We start from the raw sequence: 21,416 nt of genomic DNA, 5'->3' as shown, positions 1-21,416 counted from the left end.
CGCTTCCGCTTCCGCTTCCGCTCCGCCGGGGAGGAGCCGGCGCTGCAGGCATGAGTCGTTTCAAGTTCGTGGGTAAGCGTCTTCCCGGTTCTCGAGCTTTGCTGGCCACCCACGGGCGTCGCCGACTGCGGCCAGGGGCCGGGGACTTGAGCCCCCCGGCTTTCTGAGGGTTGAGAGGGCGCGGGGAGGCTTCTGGGTGCCGCTGATGTTCCGCTTCTCGGCTTGGGGGCTGCGGTCCTGGCCTGCTCACCTGGGAAAATTAACGAGCTGTACGAGTTACGACTCAGGCTCTTTTCAACATATGCGTTGTATTCAGTAAGGGGAAAAAAGGAAGCAAAAGTAGGCCGAACAAAAAAGAGGCCACTCACTATATTGCCCTCCGTCCCACGTGCACCTCCCGCCCCTTCCTTCCCCGCTCGGTGTCGGAGAGGATGGCGGCTTCCAGCGACCCGTTCGGTCACTATTTCGTGCGTCCCTATCCCGGTTATTGAGCACGCCTGGTGGGCCAGCCGCCGGCCCAGGAAGACGGGGCGCAAAGACCCAGCCCCCGAGCCGCTGGCATCACCATCTGGGGAGAAACACAAGCTCTGTTACTTGCCAGGTACAGTAATCTTCACCGTCAGTAGAACAGGAGAGGGAGAATGCGACAAGAACCAAAGGGGTAAGAGTGTTTACTACGAGGTACCTGGGAAAAGCTTGGGGACATCGTGAGAGCTAGGACTGGAAGGGAACTGGGGACTCGGAGGTCTGGCTGAGTTTACTTTTACTCTGTATAGAGGGGAGCTTCGCTGAAGGCGCTCAGCCTTCGTTAAGTCATGGAGTGCCAGTTAGCTACCAGGAACCTTAGGCTCTGCATTACAGCAGTGAGTAAAACTGGGTGTGATTCTTGTCTTTGTGGACTTTCCAGCTCCTTGATGCTGGAAAACAGCAATGATCACATCTCCTCTTTAATAAGGCAATGCCTACAACTCCTGTAGGTTCTGTGGGGGGAAGAGAGAGATAGGGAAACGTTTCTGAGCTTAAACTAGAGCAGAGAAAGAGGGAGAGAGAGGTAGAAGAGATGTACAGATGCAGCATTTGGCAGCTGTGTTTATGGCAGTAAGGGAGAGTGAACAGTCCGAGATGACTCAGGGTTGGGATAAATACCTAAATATGAAGTGGAAGCATGATTAGTCTGGCAGTGGGTAAGAGATGTAGTGCGATCCATGTGGATTTGGTTAAGTTTAAGAGTCTTATAGGACATCCAGCTGGAAACGTTTACTGGGCAATTGGAAATGTAGTCTGGCATTCAGAAGAAACGATAGGATTATAAACTTAGATCTGAGAATTAGTTTAAGCATTATTTTTTTCCCAAAACTTTGTGGAACTATGGAAAATTCAGTGGTGCAGTTAATTTGCAGATCGGAGAGACAGGTACAGTCAGACTTACATAACGTAAAGTCAAAGCAAGTGCAGGGGAGAATGTGTTAAGTGCCACAAAAGTTTAAAAATGCTGTGGGAGAGCCTGGGGTGGGCTGGGGTGTAGTCCTCAGCAATTGTAGACATTTTCCAGGTGTGGTGTCTGCTTCTCTACTCTAGTCTGTGTACAGTCATTGGGGGAGATGGGCATAGGGCCATGAAACATTCCACAAGGAAAAGACAGCTTATTATTTATTTGTGATTTAAAACTAAATCCCTGCCTCCAGTCAAGTCTCCTTAAATCCATCATACATACAGCCTTCAGTGTGGTCTGTATAAGAATCAATTACATTCCTTCAGTTACTGTCCTCAGGATAGTTGAAGTCCTTGACACAACAGGTAAAACCTTCTTGTGTTCTGGTCCTGCCCATTTTTCCAGCCTCATCCCTTTTATCTTTGATAGACATTTGGTCGTGCTGTTTCTTGACTCAGACAATGTTTTAGAGTGGCAGTTTGGGACCATAATGTCACTTTTGCCTCTAATATCCCCCTGACCACTCTCTTGCTTGCTTTTTACTTGCTCTTTCAAACCTCATAATTCTACCTTCTGACACATTATTTTGTAATTAAATATTTATGTGTCTGTCTTTCCCACTAGACCACACACTTACGGCAAATATTCCGTAGTGTTTAATTCCCAGGGACTTAACACACTGATGGTTCAATGGAAGTACGAATGAATGAATGGGTAAAACAATATATACAGTTTAAGTACTTTGGTGGTAAGAAAACTGATAAAGGGATTTGAACAAGATAAGTTCAGAAAGACTTCTGGAAGAAGGTGGGTTTAATTAGAATACATTTTTTTTTCCCCTACTCTCCTGAGATAGCCAGTGTTAAAAAATTTTAAGTATAGCCTTCCGTAGTTGTTTAATAGATTTATACATAGAAGAAATTATTCTAGGGGTCGTAGGGGTGGTAGCAGTGGTGTGTAACTCTTGATGCATTTACATTTCTTTGGATGTTTTGTGTTTATCTTTGAAATAATATAGTGCTCTTTTTAAATTAAGAAGGTATTTTATCCCCTAAATCTTCTGAAGCAAAATTGATAATCCAGGAAATCTCAGTGTTACATACTCTGTGGAACACCTCTAGTTTTGTTTTGTTTTAGAGATTGATTTATTTTGGAGAGTGAGAGTCCATATGTTCAAGTAGGGGGAGGGGCAAAGAAAGGGGAGGGGAGAGAATCCTCAACCCGACTCCCTGCTGAGTGTGGAACCCCATGTGAGGCTTAATCCATCACCCTGAGATCCTGACTGGAGCTGAAACCAAGAGTTGCACACTTAACTGACTGAGCCATCCAGGCACCCTGGCACACCCCTAGTTTGAGAAGCATGGCTTTATATGGTTCCTATTCTAGCAGTCCCTGTCCCCCTCCGTGAGTCAGTGAGAGAGCAGCTGGCAGTAGTTAGTAGCATAATTATCTCTTTGGGCCATCCAGCTTTTAGATACCTAAGATTACTCTATAGTTTTCTTTCAGCAGGATTCTGGTCCTGTCCTGTGGCCCTAGAAGCATGCTGGTTGGGGCTTTGGGCCACTATTTTTTTGGTATAAATTCCATTTTCTTAGGGATTAGATCATATTTCCTATTCTTTGTCTTTGATTCCCTTGAGCAACCTAGTCATTCATTCATTCATTCTAAAATGCTTACTGAGTTTCTACTGTATGCCACCTTGTGTATTAAATGCTGGGAATTGGTGGTGGTCAGAAACCAGGTCACAGTCTCGTGGTGGAGATAGCCTCGTAAGCGCACTAATGTCTTTACCACAGTTATAGAGAAGAGGGCACCAAAGAAAGGGAACATGGTTCTCTGGGTATTTGGTGAGGAACAAAACTCTTAGTCTGGCAGGTCAGAAAAGGTCTCCCATGAGGAAGTGACACTTGAACAACTAAGCTCTGAAAGATTGAATTAAATAGGCAACAAAAGGCAGAGAGAAGGTTCCAAACAGAACAGCCTATGCAAGCATCCTGTGGCAAGAGGGCACATGGTACTTTTGAGAAACTGGAAAAAAAATCAGTGGATGTGGAGCAGAGAGAAATGGGGAAGGGGCCGAGCAGGTGGGAGGATGGCATGGAGGGAGCTAAAGAGATTAGCAGAGCCAAGATCCTACCATGGTAGGACTTCGTTTTTATATCCTAATACTGAGGAGTCCAGTTATCATGATCCTATTTATGAATGAAAGAAACGTTGGGTCAGGTAGAGAAAAGAATAGAAGGGGGCCAGAGTGATATTGGGCCTGGAGTTGGTTGACTGGAGTGTTATGGTAGAGGGTGAGGTGGAAAGGAATGCACAGGTTTGGTTGGGAGATAAAGGCCACCTACTCGGTAAGTGCACCTTGAGAGAGAAGCTGATGTCAGATTGCCTTAGTCCATTTGGGCTATTATAAAAGAATTGCAGATTGAGTGGCTTATAAATAAGGAATTTCTCACAGTTCTGGAGGTTGGGAAGTCCAAGATCGGGCACTACCATGTTTGCATTCTGGTGAGGACCCTCTTCCTGGTTTCTAGCTGCTGCGTTCTCATCGTGTTCTCATGTGGTAGGACCAAAGGGTCTCTGTCTTATAAAAGTGGTCACATCCAAAACAACATCCAGTCTAGAGCCATGCATTTGGGTGCCCTTAAGTTTTGTATCTTGCACAGAAGTTGGCCAGCTTTTTCCTTAAAGGGCCACATAGTGTATATTTTTTATTTTGTGTACATATGATCTCTGTTGCAAATATTCAGATCTGATCTGGTCATTCAAAAGCAGCCATAGACACCATACACACAAATGGGTGTGGCTGTGATCCAGTAAAACTTCTTGGACACTGAAACTTGAGTTTCTAACATTTTCTGCGTTTCACAAAATCCTGTTGTTCTTTTGATTTTTTTTTTCCTCCCCAGCTATTTAAGAATGTAAAACCATTCTTAGCTCAGGGGCAAACAAAAAATAGTTGCTGGTCTGCTAGAAATAGCTTGACCAACCCCTTGATCTAGCATATTTCTGTGGCATTGTCTCAGAGAAGCACTTGGCTGGTTGCCCCGCAGAGTTCTGTCTTTTGGATTTGTCTGATTGCTGTGTGCTGGTGTTCAGCTTGTCCTCTAATTTCCTGTACTTCCTGTAAAGTTGAAGTTCTATCTGAAGGCTAAGCAATTCTGAAATAACTTTAAATGCCCTATTTATTGTCCATTTGTATCCCTAGATTATAGGTAATGGTGATAGGACATGCTTCACTGAGCCCAGTGAGGCATCAGTCTGGAGATGTGGTTTTGTTTTAGCTGCAAGCAGTTTTCCACTCTTGTTTTGAGAACTAAAACTCCATACTGGAAGTAGTTTTTAGCAGTAAAGCAATTACTGCTTTTAAAGCCAGCCAGTTAAAAAAAAAAAAATTAGTGGAAAAGAAACATCACTGATCCTTACAAGATTACATACCACTAAGTGTATGACTCCCTCAACACCCCCCCTTCCACAGGAGTAATTTTCTACCTTGTCTTTTTTCTTCCTATCATGCTCTCACCCATCTTTTAGTTTTTCAAGCTAGAAATTGATTCTCATATACTATTTTAGTTTTTTTGAGTTTGTTGACAACAGACATAATTGTTGACAACATAGGAACTTTTTTTTAAGGTTTTATTTATTTGAGAGTGATCATGAGTGGGTGGATTGGGAGAGAGAGAGAGGGAAAGAGAGAATCTTAAGCTGACTCCATGCCAAGCATGGAGTCCAACATAGGGCTCTATCTCACTACCATGACCTGAGCCAAAACCAAGAGTCAAATGCTTAACTGGTTGAGCCACCCAGGTGACCCTGTGATAGAAACTTGTTAATTGAAAATAGAGTATCCCTTATTATAGATTAGGACATTTTGAACAAGTTAAATGAGTAGGATTTTTGAGTGACTTTATTTTCTTAGTTGCATAATGAGTTAGGTATAAAAAGATGGACTCACTTTGACTATTTAATAATGAATTGAGAGTGCTAACCACTGAAGGTGTTATGGCACTGTAGCTTATGTTAACTGAAATTCCCTGCATTACTGGCCTATTACAGGATGTATACTGTGCTCAGTAATAATAGTAAGTACATTTTATAAGGCTTTTTTTTTTTTAAGATTTTATTTATTTATTCATGAGAGACAGAGACATAGGCAGAGGAGAGGCAGGCTCCTTGGGGAGCCCGATGTGGGACTCAATCCCAGCATCAGGTCCTGAGCCAAAGGCAGATGTTCAACCCAGGCGTCCCTTTTATAAGGCTTTTAATTTGCAAAATACTTTCACATTCATTTTCCAGTTTGAGCCACATTTCGCCCTAGAAGGAGAAATGTTATGCCCTCTTTATTAGTGGGGAAACCGAGGCCCAGAAGACCTACTGATTTGCCCAACATCATTCAGTTTATTCTTCTTAAGGCCAGGAATTTTCATTCCAGAGTCCATTCTCTTTCCATAATTGCATTTCCTCCATTTCATTGTATTTCCTGGAAATTTGCTTACAAATTTATACTTTTTTGGCAATCAAACTGAACTTTTCTTTGACCCTTCCACATTGACCTGTTAATTACCTTAACCACCCTGTATGCTGGTGAGTAGGTGTGTGGGGAGTGGGAGGCCCAGAGGCCAGCCAGTATAGGAGAGGAGAACTTAGAGAAACAGAAGTCCAGATAAAGAATGTATTTGCCTCTTAGAGGAGGAAAAACTTCCTCTTAACCTATTAGGTACTGTGGCTGGTCTAAGAATTAAACTGACATAAGACATTACCAGGAGAAGAGCATAGACATTTTATTTTTTGTGTATATGGGGATCTTCAGAAGGAAAATAAACCCCAAAGAAGCTGTTAGGCCTAGAAGCATAAGTGGCAATGTGATAAAAGGGCTTAAATTCTCTAAGTTATGGGACAATGACTAGGAAGTATATGAGGAAAAACTAATGGAAGATGATGAAGGTTATTTGGGTTTGTTTGTACAGATTCATTTTGACTTTTACTCCTGCTCTGATATCTAATACAGAGATAACAGTATTCTTCTGTTCTTGATATAGGGAGGGTATCTTTTTCATGGGAAATTTTGTGACCTACTTTTATTAGGAGGGAGATCAGAGAGCCTGGCCTGCATCTGCTCTTTCTCCAGTGTATTCAGCTCAAAATAACCGATATGCCAAAGTGACACATTATGTTCTGACCCCCGTCTCCAAACCTGACTAAGGTGAAGCATTCTATTCAAAGGTAGAGAGCAGCTCTAACAACTGGCTGAGAAATAAACTTCAGGAGAACCATATGTTGGAAAGAAAAGGACCAACGGCTGTAAGTCACAAGAGATTCTTGCAGCAGAGGGAAGAAATTGTTGGCTGAGCCAGTGTAGGATATCCTAAAGCCCAAGGCTTACCTGGGTCCAAACCCAAATACAGGTTTTCAAACTACACTGTGACTTAGGGCCTGAAGGACTGACCTGCATCTAGAATTAGGTTCTGTGAGATAGTGGTATTACCTTGAATTGGCTTGAGCCGTATCTGCCTCAGCATAAAGTGCTGAAGAATGATTTAGCATCCATTCAAGTGAGGGTTGAGACTAGGAAATAGCAAGGCTTCAGAAACTGAGCCTCCAAGCCAATCTTCAATTTGCCTGTTTTAAAAATTACTATTTTATTTTTTAAAGATTTTGTTTCAGAGAGAGGATAAGTGCAAGCGGTGGGGGAGTGGGAGGTTATCAAGTCAGACATTTGGGGTGCCTGGGTGGCTCTGTTGCTTAAGCGTCTTCCTTCATCTCCAGGTCCTGGGATCAAGGCTAGAGTTGGGCTCCTTGCACAGCAGGGAGTCGGCTTCTCTGTCTGTCTGCCCCTCTGCCCATTCATGGGTTCTCTCTCTCTCTGTCTCAAATAAAATCTTTAAAAAAAAAAAAAAAGAGTTGTGTGCATAACTGACTGAGCCACCCAGGCACCCCTCAATTTGATTTTAAGATAAGTATCATAAAGTTTACTTGCTAAATTTGCTTACTTTTGTTTCCTTTGTTTTCTAGTAAAAGATTGTTTTGGAAAAATACTAATCTCTTCGCTGCACAAAGGGGAAATGAGCAGAAGAGATGCAGACCAAGTCTGTGCTCCTAATCATCTGTGGTGGGTGATTGTAGATGGAGCTTTGTGAAGGATTATTCTAGGCAGAAGAGCCTCTCTTTTCCTGGGTTCCCTTTCTCAGTCTGCCCCCTGCCCATTTCCTTAACTGAAAAAAAAAATAGTAGATGCTGAATTCTTGTCATCTGGGCCATTCCACTGAACCCCTATATTGTATTTATTGTATTCAATGTTTATATGTTAATAGTCCTTTCAAGGGTACTGGGTGTGAATTCATCTCCTACCCTCTATTGACATATATACTGTTGCTGAAAGATCTTTCAAGTTTTCTACATTGTGACTTTCTTTTGCTGTTTTCAAATGCCTGGAATACTCTCCCCACCATCTCTTAGATCATCCAAACTCCCATTCATCATCTAGTCTGTCTTCATGTTGAAGCAGCCCAGCTTACTGAGGCCAGCTTGGCAGAAATCAGAGTGAGACTATACCAAGAGGAAGCTGAGAGTAAGCAGAAATAATGTAAGGGTCAGTTGGCAGGCAAGTGCCCTCCACCATCATGAACTTGGAGATTCTCCTAATGCATATTTTTTTTATATTTCATTTTATTTTACTTTATTTGTATTTATTTATTTTTTAAGATTTTACTTATTCATGAGAGACACACACAGAGAGAGAGGCAGAGACACAGGCAGAGGGAGAAGCAGGCTTCATGCAGGGACCCCGACGTGGAACTCGATCAAGGTCTCCAGGATCACGCCCCAGACTGAAGGTGGTGCTAAACCACTGAGCCACAAGGGCTGCCCTCCTAATGCATATTTTAAATAAAGAAGGTATTATTTATTGCCCATAGCCATCACAGTCTAACTTCACATCTTGTTATTCCCCTGGTTCCCTTGTACTCTACAAGAGGATTTATCAAGAATGGCACTTTAGGGTTTTCGGGTGGGGGGGCCATGGAGGAAGAGTGGGGGGACGTTGCTACATCTGGTCCCTTGAATTTAGCTAGATAACTATCAAACCATTCTAAACATACATGAATGCGGCCTGAGATTTAAGAAAAGAATATCTGGAACTCTACAAGTAGAAAGGTGACCACTTTTTGTAAGGTAGGAGATGTGGAGAAGTGAATCTAAGGGGAGGTATAAGAAGACAAATGGCAGGGGGAGGGAGCCTCTGTAAACCAGCTGCTAGAAAATGATAGAGCCCCAGAGAGCAAGATTAGAAATATGCTCCAGTAAGAGACATCCCTCCCTGAAAGGTGCTCAGCTGGTGAAAGAGGCAGAATTCTAGGTGGGACAGTGGGGTCTCAGGATCCCTGGAGTCACAGAATTCTCGGGGTGCCTGAACCCGTAGAGGTCCAAGCAGTGGAGCAGGGAAACCGGTTAGGTCAGTGAGTCCAGGAATGGGCTGTCAGCTTGATTTGTCATAAACTGCAAGCTGGGCCCAATTGGGTGACCACTGTCTGCCTGGGGACCCTGCAGAGGACTAGAACTTGGGGACGTTCTGCCATCCCCTGGGAGGAGCAGAGGGGTGTGGGCACGAACCTGTGCCTGCTCTCAGTGCCAGGTACCTACAAAGTGCAGTAACGCAGGACTCTGCAGCTTCTCTGGAAAGGTAGGTGTGGAGGGGTGCTGTAGGGGTCTGCAGAGTTTGGCACACTCAAAAGTAAAAACTGTTTATCCCTGAGGGTTTACTGAAGAGAGGGGACTGCTATGTTTTGGCTCTGGGGCTGGAGTCCAGGGCATGGCCATCTTTATATTCATCCTAAGGAGGCAAAGCCTTCAGGGAACAAAAGCCATAGAGGAACAGCTTACACTGAGCTTGGCTCCCTAGAAGGATGCAGCACAACTCTGTCCAGGCAGAGACACCTAAAAAGCAGTGCAGCAGGCCCCTCCTCCAGAAGACCACCTGGAAGAACAGGTGCACAGCAAGTTTACAAACCTCACAAGACTAAAATTCCAGTTCTGGGGAAAACAGTATATAGAATTTGAGGGTTTTTTGTTTTGTTTTGTTTTTCATGATTCATTTATCTTTCAATTTAAAATTTTCCTTTTTTCCCCCTTTTCAACTAGTTTTTTATATCAACTCTGTTTTTAAGTCTTTATTTTAACTTTCATTTTTTACATTTACATTTTATAGTATATTCTTCATTTTTGGCTTCCTTTCACTTTATTCAGTTTTATTTTTGTATATATATAAATTTTACTATCTTTAAAATTTTGGGATTTAGTGTCTTTTTAACACACAGACCAAAATACACTCTGGAACAAGTGGATCACCCACCCCTATTTTGTCCATTCTTTGACATTATATTTCCCCCCCACCCCCCTTTTTTCTTTTTTTCCTTTGCCTTTTTTTTTTTTTTCTATTTTGGTTTCTGACCTCTTCAGAGTTGTCTAATGTGCATTTTGCTTTGCTCGTGGTTGTATTTTTAATTCTGTTCACTCGTTCTTCTGTTGTTCTCTGAGCAAAATGACTAGAAGGAGGAATTCACAACAAAAGAAAAGACCAGAGGTAATATTGTCACAAATCTAATCGATAGGGATAGAAGTAAAATGTCAGAGATAGGATTCATTATAAAAATTACAAAGTTACTAGCTGAGCTTGAAAAAAAAAGCATAAGAGACACTAGAGAATGTCTTAGTGCAGAAATGAGATCTAATCAGTCTGAACTTAATGCTCTGAGATGCAGTCTAAACTGGATGCTCTGAAAGCTAGGGTAAATGAGGCAGAAGAGAGTATAAGTGGCATAGAAAATAAGTTGATGTAAAGGAAGGAAGCTGAGGAAAAGAGAGAAAAACAAGTAACAGCCCATGAGGAGCAGTTTCAGGAAATCAGTGATGCCATAAAATGAACCAACATCAGAATTATTGGGGTGCTGAGGGTGAAGAGAGACAGGGCCAGAAGTTATATTTGAGCAAATCATAGCTGAGAATTTCCCTAAGAAGGGGAAGGAAACAGGCATTCATATCCAAGAGGTAAAGAGGACCCCTCCCCAAATCAATAAAAATAGATCAACACCCTGACATATAATAGTGAAGCTTGCACATTTCAAAAATCCTGAAAGCAGCTCAAGACAGAAGATTCTTAACCTGTAGAGGTAAGAGCATTAGACTGACATCAGACTTCTGCACATAGATTGGCACGCCAGAAAGGGCTGGCATGATATATTCAGGGTACTAAATGAGAAAAACTTGCAGCCAAGAATACTTTATCCAGCAAGGCTGTCATTCAGCATAGAAGGAGAAATAAAGAGCTTCCAGGACAGAGAGAAACTGAAAGAATATATGAGCACCAAGCCAGCCCTGCAAAAAAAAAAAAAAAAAAAAAAAAAAATACTAAGGGGGAATCCTATAACCCAAGAGAGAGCCCAAGAATAACATAGATCAGAAGGGAACAGAGACAATCTACATAAACAGATTTTTGCAGGTAGTACAATGGCACTAAATTCCCATCTTTTTTTTTAAGTAACTTTATTTTTATTTTTTCATATTTATTTATTCATGAGAGACACAGAGAGGCAGAGACACAGGCAGAGGGAGGAGAAGCAGGCTCCATGCAAGGAGCCTGATGTGGGACTTGATCCCGGAAATTTGGGATCATGCCCTGAGCCAAAGGCAGCCGCTCAACCATTGAGCTACCTAGGCATCCCCCTATCTTTCAATAGTTACTGTGAATGTGAATGGGCTAAATGCTCCAATCAAAAGACACAGGGTATCAGATTGGATAAAAAAGCAAAACCCATCCATATGCTGTCTCCAGGAAACTCCTTTTAGATCTAAAGACACCTCCAGGCTGTAAGTGAGGAAGTAAAGAACCATTTACCATGCTAATGATAGCAAAAGAAAGCTGGGGTGGCAATCCTCATATCAGACAAATTAGGTTTTAAAACAAAGACTAGTAAGATGAAGAGGGACATTACATCATAGTTAAAGGGTTTATCCAACAAAAAGATAACTATAAATATTTATGCTCCTAATTTGGGAGCGGCCAATTATATCAACCAATTAATAAACACATTGATAATCATACATTAATCATAGGGGACAGGTCATCTAAGCAGAAGATCAACCAAGAAACTAGAGCTTTAAATGATAGCACTAGACCAGATGGCTTTCACAGGTATATACAGAACATTCCATCCTAAAGCAGCAGCATACACATTCTTCTCGAGTGCACATGGAACTTTCTCCAGAATATATCATATACTTGATGACAAGTCAGGTCTAGTCAATACCAAAATATTTGGATTATTTGTCTAATGCTTTCTTTGCATCAATTAAGAGGATCATATGGTTTTATTAATGTGATCTATTGATCAAAGGAGTCAAACTCACTCTCCACAGATGACATGATACATTATGTGGAAAATCCAAAAGGCTCCACTCCAAAATTGCTAGAACTCCTACAGCAATTCAGCAATGTGGCAGGATACAAAAATCATTGCACAGAAATCCGCTGCATTTCTGTACACTAAAATGAAACTCAAGAAAGAGAAGTTAAGGAATCAGTCCTGTTTACAAAAACTATAAAATACCTAGAAATAAACCTAACCAAAGAAGTAAAGGATCTGTACTCTAAAAGCTACAGAACACTTATGAAAGAAATTGAGGAAGACACAAAGAGACGGGAAAACATTCCATGCTTATGGTTTGGGAGAATAAGTATTGTGAAAATGTCTGTGCTACCCAGAGCAACTTACGCATTCAATGAAATCCTTGTCAAAATACCAGGGAGTTTTTTCACAGAACTGGAACAAATAATCCTAATATTTGTTTAGAAAGAATGTTGAAAAAGAAGACCAAAGCTGGGGGCATCACAATGCCTGAATTCAAGCTATATTACAAAGCTGTGATCATCAAGACAACATGGTACTGGCATAAAAACAGACACATAGATCAATGGAACAGAATAGAGGACCCAGAAATGGACCCTCAACTCTGTGGTCAACTTAGCTTCGACAAAGCAGGAAATAGAGTGTCTTCAACAAATGGTGCTGGGTGAATTGGACAGCCACATGCAGAAGAATGAAACTGGACCATTCTCTTAACACCATATACAAAGATAAACTCACAATGGATGAAAGACCTAAATGTGAGACAGGAATCCATCAAAATCCTAGAGGAGAATAGGGCACAGCAACTGTTCGATCTTGGCCACAGCAACTTCTTAACTAGACAGACACATCTCTAAAGGCAAGGGAAACAAAAGCAACAATGAACTATTGGGACTTCATCAAGATAAAAAGTTTCTGCACAGCAAAGGAAACAGTCAACAAAACTCCCTACAGAATGGGAGAAGATATTTGCAAATGACGTATCAGATAAAAGGCTAGTATCCAAGATCTATAAAGAACTTATCAAACTCAACACCCAAAAAACAGTCCAGTCAAGAAATGGGCAGAAGAGGGCAGCCCGGGTGGCTCAGCAGTTTGGCGCCGCCTTCGGCCCAGGGCCTGATCCTGGAGACCTGGGATCGAGTCCCACATCGGGCTCCCTGCATGGAGCCTACTTCCCTCTGCCTGTGTCTCTGCCTCTCTCTCTCTCTCTCTCTCTCTCTCTCTCTCATGAATAAATAATAAAATCTTAAAAAAAATTAAAAAAAATGGGCAGAAGACATGAACAGACATTTCTCCGAAGAAGACATACACGTGGGCAACAAGCACATGAAAAATGCTGCACATCATTTGTCATCAAGGAAATACAAATCCAAACCACAATGACATACCACTTTACACCGGTTAGAATGACTAAAATTAGCAGGACAGGAAAAACCAATGTTGGTGAGGATTGTGGAGGATGGGAATGGGAGCTGCTGTAGCCACTCTGGAAAACAGTATGGAGGTTCCTCAAGTTTAAAACAGAGCTACTAAATAAAATAAAACAGAGCTACTCCACAACCTAGGAATTGCACTACTGGGTATTTACTCCAAAGATCTAAATGTAGTGAAACAAAGGGTCACCTGTACCCTAATGTTCATAGCAATGTCCACAATAGCCAAACTGGACGGAGCCAAGATGTCCTTCAACTGATGAATGGATAAAGAAGAGTGATGTATACATACAATGGAATACTACTCAGCAATCAGAAAAGATGAATACCTACCATTTACATTGATGTGGAGGGTACTATGTTGAATGAAGTCAATCAGATAGTTATATGGTTTCACTCCTGTGGAATGTAAGAGATAATGCAGAGGATCATAAGGGAAGGGAGGGAAAACAATGGGAAGAAATCAGAGAGGGAGATAAACCATGAGAGACTCAATACTGGGAAATAAACTTTGAGGGTTGCTGAAGGGAGGATGGGATAGTGGGTTGGGGCATTAAGAAAGGCACGTGGTGTGATGAGCACTGGGTGTTATACACGACTCATGAATTATTAAACACTACATCTAAAACTGATGATGTACTATATGTTGGCTAATTGAATTAAAAAAAAGAATGGCACTTGATTTTGGGGGTCAGATGATCCCTTCTTTTGGGAAGTTATCCTCTTTGTTGCCAGATATTTAGCAGCATCCCTGTCCTCAACCCTGGATGCCACTAGCATTCCCCTCGGTTGGGCCACGTAGAAATGCATACAGACATTGCTAAGTGTTGTGGAAGGGTGAGGTTAGAAGAAGAGAGGGGCTGCAGAATTGCTATCTGCTGAGGACCACTGCTCTGTAGGCTCGGTGAATTCTGTGTTATAGATGCAGTATGTGTCCACACATGTCCATGTTGTAGAATGCCCTTTCCATTTATCAGTTTGTAAGCTTTACCTTTGTTCAAGATGTAGCTCTGCTGTGAAGCTTCTCTCATCATCTTTGTGAAAATGGTTATAGCTCCCTCTTTGTGCTCCCATGCATGTAAAAATTATTTATAGACTTAACATGTATAGAGCTCCTATTATGTGCCAACCATTATGCTAGGTTCTAGGAATATTGCAATAAAAACTTTCTTGCCTTGTGTTGCTTAGTCTAACATAACACAAAGTATATTTGTAGTTCCCATATCGACTATAAATTCCTGGAGGACAGGGACCTAGTGTTGGGTCTTATTCTGTATCCCCTAACTCCTTATGTCCACAGTAAGGACACAGAGTTGGTCTACATGGTATTTGGTGAATAAAAGAAATAATTTATTCTGCTCTCTGCATCTCTGCTTTTATCACCCCGATAGAGGTTCTCATTGTAAATATGAGCTCTTTCCTGTTTCCAGATGAGATATGCTGACTCCATTTGCCCCCTTCAGATCCTGCCTTCTACAAAGACGCCAGAATGAGATGTCCAGAAGACAAATCTACTACTCTGCCAAAAGCCATCTGTGCTTCTTGTTGTATCTGGTATTTTAAAGACAGATGTGTAACATAGCTGAGTCTAGACTTTTGTGGCCACTCCCTGCTCTACATTTCTCTTCAGCGGCCAGAACAGCCTATGGCTCTTCACAGTCACTGCTCTCTCACATCCCAGATGCACTGCTTCTGCTTCCTCTGTTTGCAGTTTCCCCTCTTCTATGGGGAAACTCTAACTTATCTTTTCTGATTCAGTTCAGGGATCCTTTCTGGAAACTTCTAGGCCATCTATCAGGCTAGGTTGGATGTCTCTCCTCTGTGTCCCACAGTGCCAGTGTCTGCTTATTATTTTTAAATTGTCTGTTAATGTGTCTGCCTTCCCAATTCTGCGTTGAGTTTCTTGAGAATAGAATTCTATCTTATTCCTGTTTGTATCCCAGGTGTCTAGCTTAGTAACTGACAAGTGGTAGGCACTTAGATTTTGTTTGAATGAATGCAAAACTTAATAACAGGAGCTTGTATTTAACATAGAAATTTAAAATAGAAGCTCTTTTAACTTTTTTTTTTTTTTTTTTTAGATTTTCATGAGAGACAGAGACAAAGACATAGGCAGAGGGAGAAGCAGGCTCCCTGCAGAGAGCCTGATGGGGGGCTCAATCCCGGGACCCCAGAATCATGACCTGAGCCAAAGGCAGATGCTCAACCACTGAGCCACTCAGGTGCCCCTAAAATAGAAGCTCTTAATAATTATTTATTTTTGCTTTCCACAGATATCGGTATCAACTTGACAGATCCTATGTTCAGAGGAATTTATAGGGGAGTTCAGAAGCATCAAGGTAAATATATATATATATTTTAAGATTTTATTTATTTGAGAGAGAGAGACAGCAGGAGTGGGGAGGAAAGGGAGAAGCAAGCCCCCTGCTGAGCAGGGATTCCTGACCTGGGGCTGGATCCCAAGACCCCAGGATCATGACCTGAGCTGAAGGCAGACACTTCACCAACTAAGCCCCCCCCCAGGCACTCTGGTAAATGTTTTGTTTTATTAAGATAGTTTCTCTGTGAAGATAAATTTTATGCCTTAAGGTGATCATGAAAAGCATAATCTACTTTATCATTGGAATATTAAAGGATTTATTGTACATCTTGTTTAAAACTATACACAAAGTGAAACATATGTAAGCTATATGGGTAAACCACAACCATGAGCATTTATAAAGCACCTTATTATAATGACAAAGGTTACCAAGGCTGCCTCCCCTGAGGAGGTTTATAATTTCAAATATAGAACTTTAACCAATGCGTAAAAGCCAAACAACAGTTAATTGATTAGTCTTTTAAGCAGTTGAATATAATTAAAAAAATCACATGCGGTTGAACATTAGTATAATACCTTGTCTTTTGGTAACGTTTTTCAGCTGAATAACAAAGCAGTAATGTGATTAAGGAGCAGGTGCACTGCTGCCCTAACTTCCCTGCCTTCCCTCTTTGCATCCAAGTCCTGCCAGATTCCAGATGCCTATGGGATAGGTGAGAATAGACAGTGGTTTCTTAAAGAGTGGTGGAAAGCATAGCCAAAGCAAAATGGCTTATATTTATCCTATCAAGTTCATTCAAAAAGTGTGTTTTGTCAGCTGGAGTAAGCAGGAAATGATGGTGACAACACATTTTTGAAAGGAGAATTTCTCCAGTAAACCGGTTTATGAATATTGCCTCAGAAAATTCCTGTACTTGTTATTATATAAATGTGAACAGGAAAATTTGATTTTGTGGTCTGGGTGAAGCGGAACTACACATTTCAGCAATTAAGTCAAAGCTAAGTTTACTGTGCTTCTAGGTGATACTAAATGAAAGCTTCTCTAAATACAGGGAATGTTAGATGCTACTTGAAAAAAAGAAAGCTAAACTTAAGCTTTTATAAGCCTTACCGCAAAACTTAAATTTTCTACTTCATTTACAAGTTTAGATAATGTTTTTGTTTTATGTTAAAAAATGTTAGGTACTATAGGCAATTGAAAAAATTATTTTCTGATTTTCCTGCCTTTGTAGCACTTAACAGCTTTCATGCTTTGTGACTCTGTATAATTTTGTATGCATGTATTTATGAAATAAGTTTTATTGTCATCAATATCAGTATGAGTGGTTCATAGTATTTAGCAAAACTGGTTGTCTTAGTTTAAGTTCACTAAGTTGACATTTTTTGTCTAAAAAATTTTATAGCTACTCTAGAAGTAATTTTAATTGAATTCTAACCAAATTTACTGTGATAATTAAATGTGAAATTAACAAGTAGATTTTTATTCTAGAATTGTTTGATTTTGCTGTCCATTACCTTATGTCTCTGAAAGCTTAGCTTTTTATTGATCTCCCCAGAAAAGCTTGTTGTTATTTAACACGAAATTTTGGGGAAAAGCAATAAACTGTCAGAAAATAAAAATTATCCTTCCCTTTCTATGGGAATAGAAATTACAGAAATACAGCATTAACTAAAATTACAAAGATGTTTTATCATGTTTTGGAAGGCATTACAGATACATTTTGAAAAGTCCTAGTAAAAATAAGAATCTTAATGATGATTTTATTTTTATTAAAAAAATACAATACCAACAAGTTTCAAATTTAAGGCAACTGACTTTTTTTTTTTTTTTAAGATTTTATTTATTTATTCATGAGTGACACAGAGAGAGAGAGAGAGGCAGAGACACAGGCTCCCTGCATGGAGCCTGACATGGGACTCTGTCCTGGGACTCCAGGATCATGCCCTGGGCTGAAGGTGGCGCTAAATCGCTGAGCCACCCAGGCTGCCCGGCTTCTTAAATTATAGTGAGCAAATTCACCTTTCTTTTGAACCTCCTGATTTTTGGCACTTTTCTCCTTTTTGATCAACAAAATAAAATACAATAAAATGGATAAAACTAGTCATCTAGTTTGCCTTTTTTGGGTTTCTTTTTTTAAGGTTACTGCTGATTATTATTAGGTAAGTACTTATCAAACAGAATTGATTTGGTAAATATAATTGTTTCTTTGTATTTTTCTTTCAAGAAGGGATAAGTAAGTGAAATTTTTTTACCAGGTTTTCTTAATGTGGATTTGCTTTTCACAGATGATTTAAAAGATGTAATAGAGAGGGCTGTCCAGATTGGAGTTAAAAAGGTAACATTTTGTTTTCATTAAATGTTTTTCAAATAATTAAATTTGGTTAAGAGACTGTAGAATAGAAGAGAAAGAGCTAATGCCACACTTGGCATTTTGGGCTGTGCATTGTCAACAAGTAATATTAGCAAGTAAATGAAATACATCAAAATTTAAGTGACACAGACCTCATGCTTGGATAGTTCTTTCATGTGAGTAGAAATGTAAATGGCAAAGTCTCTGAAAAAAAATTTTTTTTTTTTTCTGAAAAAAATTTTTAAAGCCTATCTGAATTACCAGGCTTCTCAAGATGCAACTCTTTTTTTTTTTTTCACTTTTCAATTAAGGGTTTATTATTTTTTTTTAATAATACATTTATTTTTTATTGGTGTTCAGTTTACCAACATACAGAATAACACCCAGTGCTCATCCCATCAAGTGCCCCCCTCAGTGCCCGTCACCCAGTCACCCCCACCCCCCGCCCTCCTCCCCTTCCATCACCCCTAGTTCGTTTCCCACAGTTAGGAGTCTTTATGTTCTGTCTCCCTTTCTGATATTTCCCACACATTTCCTCTCCCTTCCCTTATATTCCCCTTCACTATTATTTATATTCCCCAAATGAATGAGAACATACAATGTTTGTCCTTCTCCAATTGGCTCACTTCACTCAGCATAATACCCTCCAGTTCCATCCACGTTGAAGCAAATGGTGGGTATTTGTCATTTCTAATGGCTGAGTAATATTCCATTGTATACATAAACCACATCTTCTTTATCCATTCATCTTTCGATGGACACCGAGGCTCCTTCCACAGTTTGGCTATTGTGGACATGGCTGCTAGAAACATCGGGGTGCAGGTGTCTCGGCGTTTCATTGCATCTGAATCTTTGGGGTAGATCCCTAACAGTGCAATTGCTGGGTCGTAGGGCAGGTCTATTTTTAACTCTTGGAGGAACCTCCACACAGTTTTCCAGAGTGGCTGCACCAGTTCACATTCCCACCAACAGTGTAAGAGGGTTCCCTTTTCTCCACATCCTCTCCAACATTTGTGGTTTCCTGCCTTGTTAATTGTCCCCATTCTCACTGGTGTGAGGTGGTATCTCATTGTGGTTTTGATTTGTATTTCCCTGATGACAAGTGAAGCAGAGCATTTTCTCATGTCCGTGTTGGCCACGTCTATGTCTTCCTCTGTGAGATTTCTGTTCATGTCTTTTGCCCATTTCATGATTGGATTGTTTGTTTCTTTGGTGTTGAGTTTAATAAGTTCTTTATAGATCTTGGAAACTAGCCCTTTATCTGATCGTCATTTGCAAATACCTTCTCCCATTCTGTAGGTTGTCTTTTAGTTTTGTTGAGTGTATCCTTTGCTGTGCAAAAGCTTCTTATCTTGATGAAGTCCCAATAGTTCATTTTTGCTTTTGTTTCTTTTGCCTTCGTGGATGTATCTTGCAAGAAGTTACTTTGGCGGAGTTCGAAAAGGGTGTTGCCTGTGTTCTCCTCTAGGATTTTGATGGATTCTTGTCTCACATTTAGATCTTTCATCCATTTTGAGTTTATCTTTGTGTATGGTGCAAGAGAGTGGTCTAGTTTCATTCTTCTGCATGTGGATGTCCAATTTTCCCAACTCCATTTATTGAAGAGACTTTCTTCCAATGGATAGTCTTTCCTCCTTTATCGAATATTAGTTGACCATAAAGTTGAGGGTCCACTTCTGGGTTCTCTATTCTGTTCCATTGATCTATGTGTCTGTTTTTGTGCCAGTACCACACTGTCTTGATGACCACAACTTTATAGTACAACCTGAAATCTGGCATTGTGATGCCCCCAGATATGGTTTTCTTTTTTAAAATTCCCCTGGCTATTCAGGGTCTTTTCTGATTCCACACAAATCTTAAAATAATTTGTTCTAACTCTCTGAAGAAAGTCCATGGTATTTTGATAGGGATTGCATTAAACGTGTAAATTGCCCTGGGTAACATTGACATTTTCACAATATTAATTCTGCCAATCCATGAGCATGGAATATTTTTCCATCTCTTTGTGTCTTCCTCAATTTCTTTAGAAGTGTTCTATAGTTTTTAGGGTATAGATCCTTTACCTCTTTGGTTAGGTTTATTCCTAGGTATCTTATGCTTTTGGGTGCAACTGTAAATGGGATTGACTCCTTAATTTCTCTTTCTTCAGTCTCATTGTTAGTGTATAGGAATGCCATTGATTTCTGGGCATTGATTTTGTATCCTGCCACGCTACCAAATTGCTGTATGAGTTCTAGCAATCTTGGGGTGGAGGCTTTTGGGTTTTCAAGATGCAACTCTTTTTTTTTTTTCCAAGATGCAACTCTTAATAAATTTTATAACATAATTTATCATTTGTTAGAATTCAGTGGTTATCAGAAAGATGTGTATCTGTCACCAAGTTTAGCTTTTATAGTATGGATACACCTTTTCAAATAACTTCAAAGACACTTTAATTTTTATAGTACTTATTTGATTATCAGGGAAATTCCACTTTTTAAAGAGTTCTAAGCAAATGAGTATTAACTCTGTCAAATTATTTGATGAGATACTTTTTAAGTAGTATTTTAAAAAAATATCAGGCGAACCCACATATGTACACTGGAGGTTAGGACAGTGTGGTGTCACGATATGTAGTTGCGGCTTCTTAATTGAATAACCTCAGATTTAACAGACTAATGACCCTGCTGGCTTCCGAATTCTGTAGTCCCAGCTCTGAAATGTAGAGTCACTGTTCACAAGTAATAAGAATGGATAAAAGTGACAGCATTCGGGATCCCTGGGTGGCGCAGCGGTTTGGCGCCTGCCTTTGGCCCGGGGCGCGATCCTGGAGACCCGGGATCGAATCCCACATCGGGCTCCTGGTGCGTGGAGCCTGCTTCTCCCTCTGCCTGTGTCTCTGCCTCTCTCTCTCTCTCTCTGTGTGACTATCATAAATAAATAAAAATTAAAAAAAAAAAAGTGACAGCATTCATTGCTGATTATCCAGTTATTCTCTGCATGGTAAATCACTTTATAAAATGCTTTTCTGCAAACTCTGAAACACCAAGCTCCTAAATTTTCATGTGTCAGCCATGAATAATTTAATCCTGACATTGGAAACATACACACTCCGATGTAAGAATGGCAGAAACAGAATTTACTTGGATGTGGTTCCAAATCAGAATCTAATGTAGTGCCTTGCAGCTACAATGTAGTGATTAAAAGCACAGCTATGGTATCACACAGCTGGGTTCCAGCCCCAGCTTCCTTCTCCAGAGCTTTGTAACATGGGTGCTTATCTCTCTAGGCATCAGTATTCGCATCTGTAATTTGAGAATAATAATGCCTAATTAAGGGAATTGTGAGAGTTAAATAAAGCTGGAGAGCAAAGCACTTGGTATTGTACCTGCATAGATACCCTCTACTCTATTAGGTTGATGGTGGAAGCCACCATCATTCTAATATCACCATTGTGACCTGGGAGAGGAAATTTCGTCCTCTAGTCTTGTCCTTACT

At 40.5% G+C, this 21,416-nt stretch overlaps 1 protein-coding gene across 15 annotated transcripts in view; it reads left to right on the top strand.

Moving 5' to 3' along the window:
• Nucleotides 1-29: 29 nt before the first annotated feature.
• The window catches only part of TATDN1 (TatD DNase domain containing 1), a 51,285-nt gene continuing 29,898 nt past the window's right edge, over nucleotides 30-21,416 (top strand). For 4 of the 15 annotated variants that reach the window (XR_008662969.1, XM_055314038.1, XM_055314034.1 and 1 more), the window contains exons 1-3: nucleotides 7,445-7,541; nucleotides 15,542-15,607; nucleotides 17,875-17,924. Coding sequence is in view for 10 of the 15 variants with exons in the window: in XM_055314038.1 (XP_055170013.1) it covers nucleotides 7,508-7,541; nucleotides 15,542-15,607; nucleotides 17,875-17,924 (150 nt within the window). In the remaining 5 variants the exon portion in view is untranslated. The other 11 variants (XM_055314035.1, XM_055314040.1, XM_055314026.1 and 8 more) reach the window with 10 other exon arrangements.

The sequence above is a fragment of the Nyctereutes procyonoides genome, unplaced genomic scaffold, assembly GCF_905146905.1.
Source record: "Nyctereutes procyonoides isolate TBG_1078 unplaced genomic scaffold, NYPRO_anot_genome, whole genome shotgun sequence".
Taxonomy (NCBI): Eukaryota; Metazoa; Chordata; class Mammalia; order Carnivora; family Canidae; genus Nyctereutes; species Nyctereutes procyonoides.
This window is presented reverse-complemented; position numbering and strand designations above follow the sequence as displayed.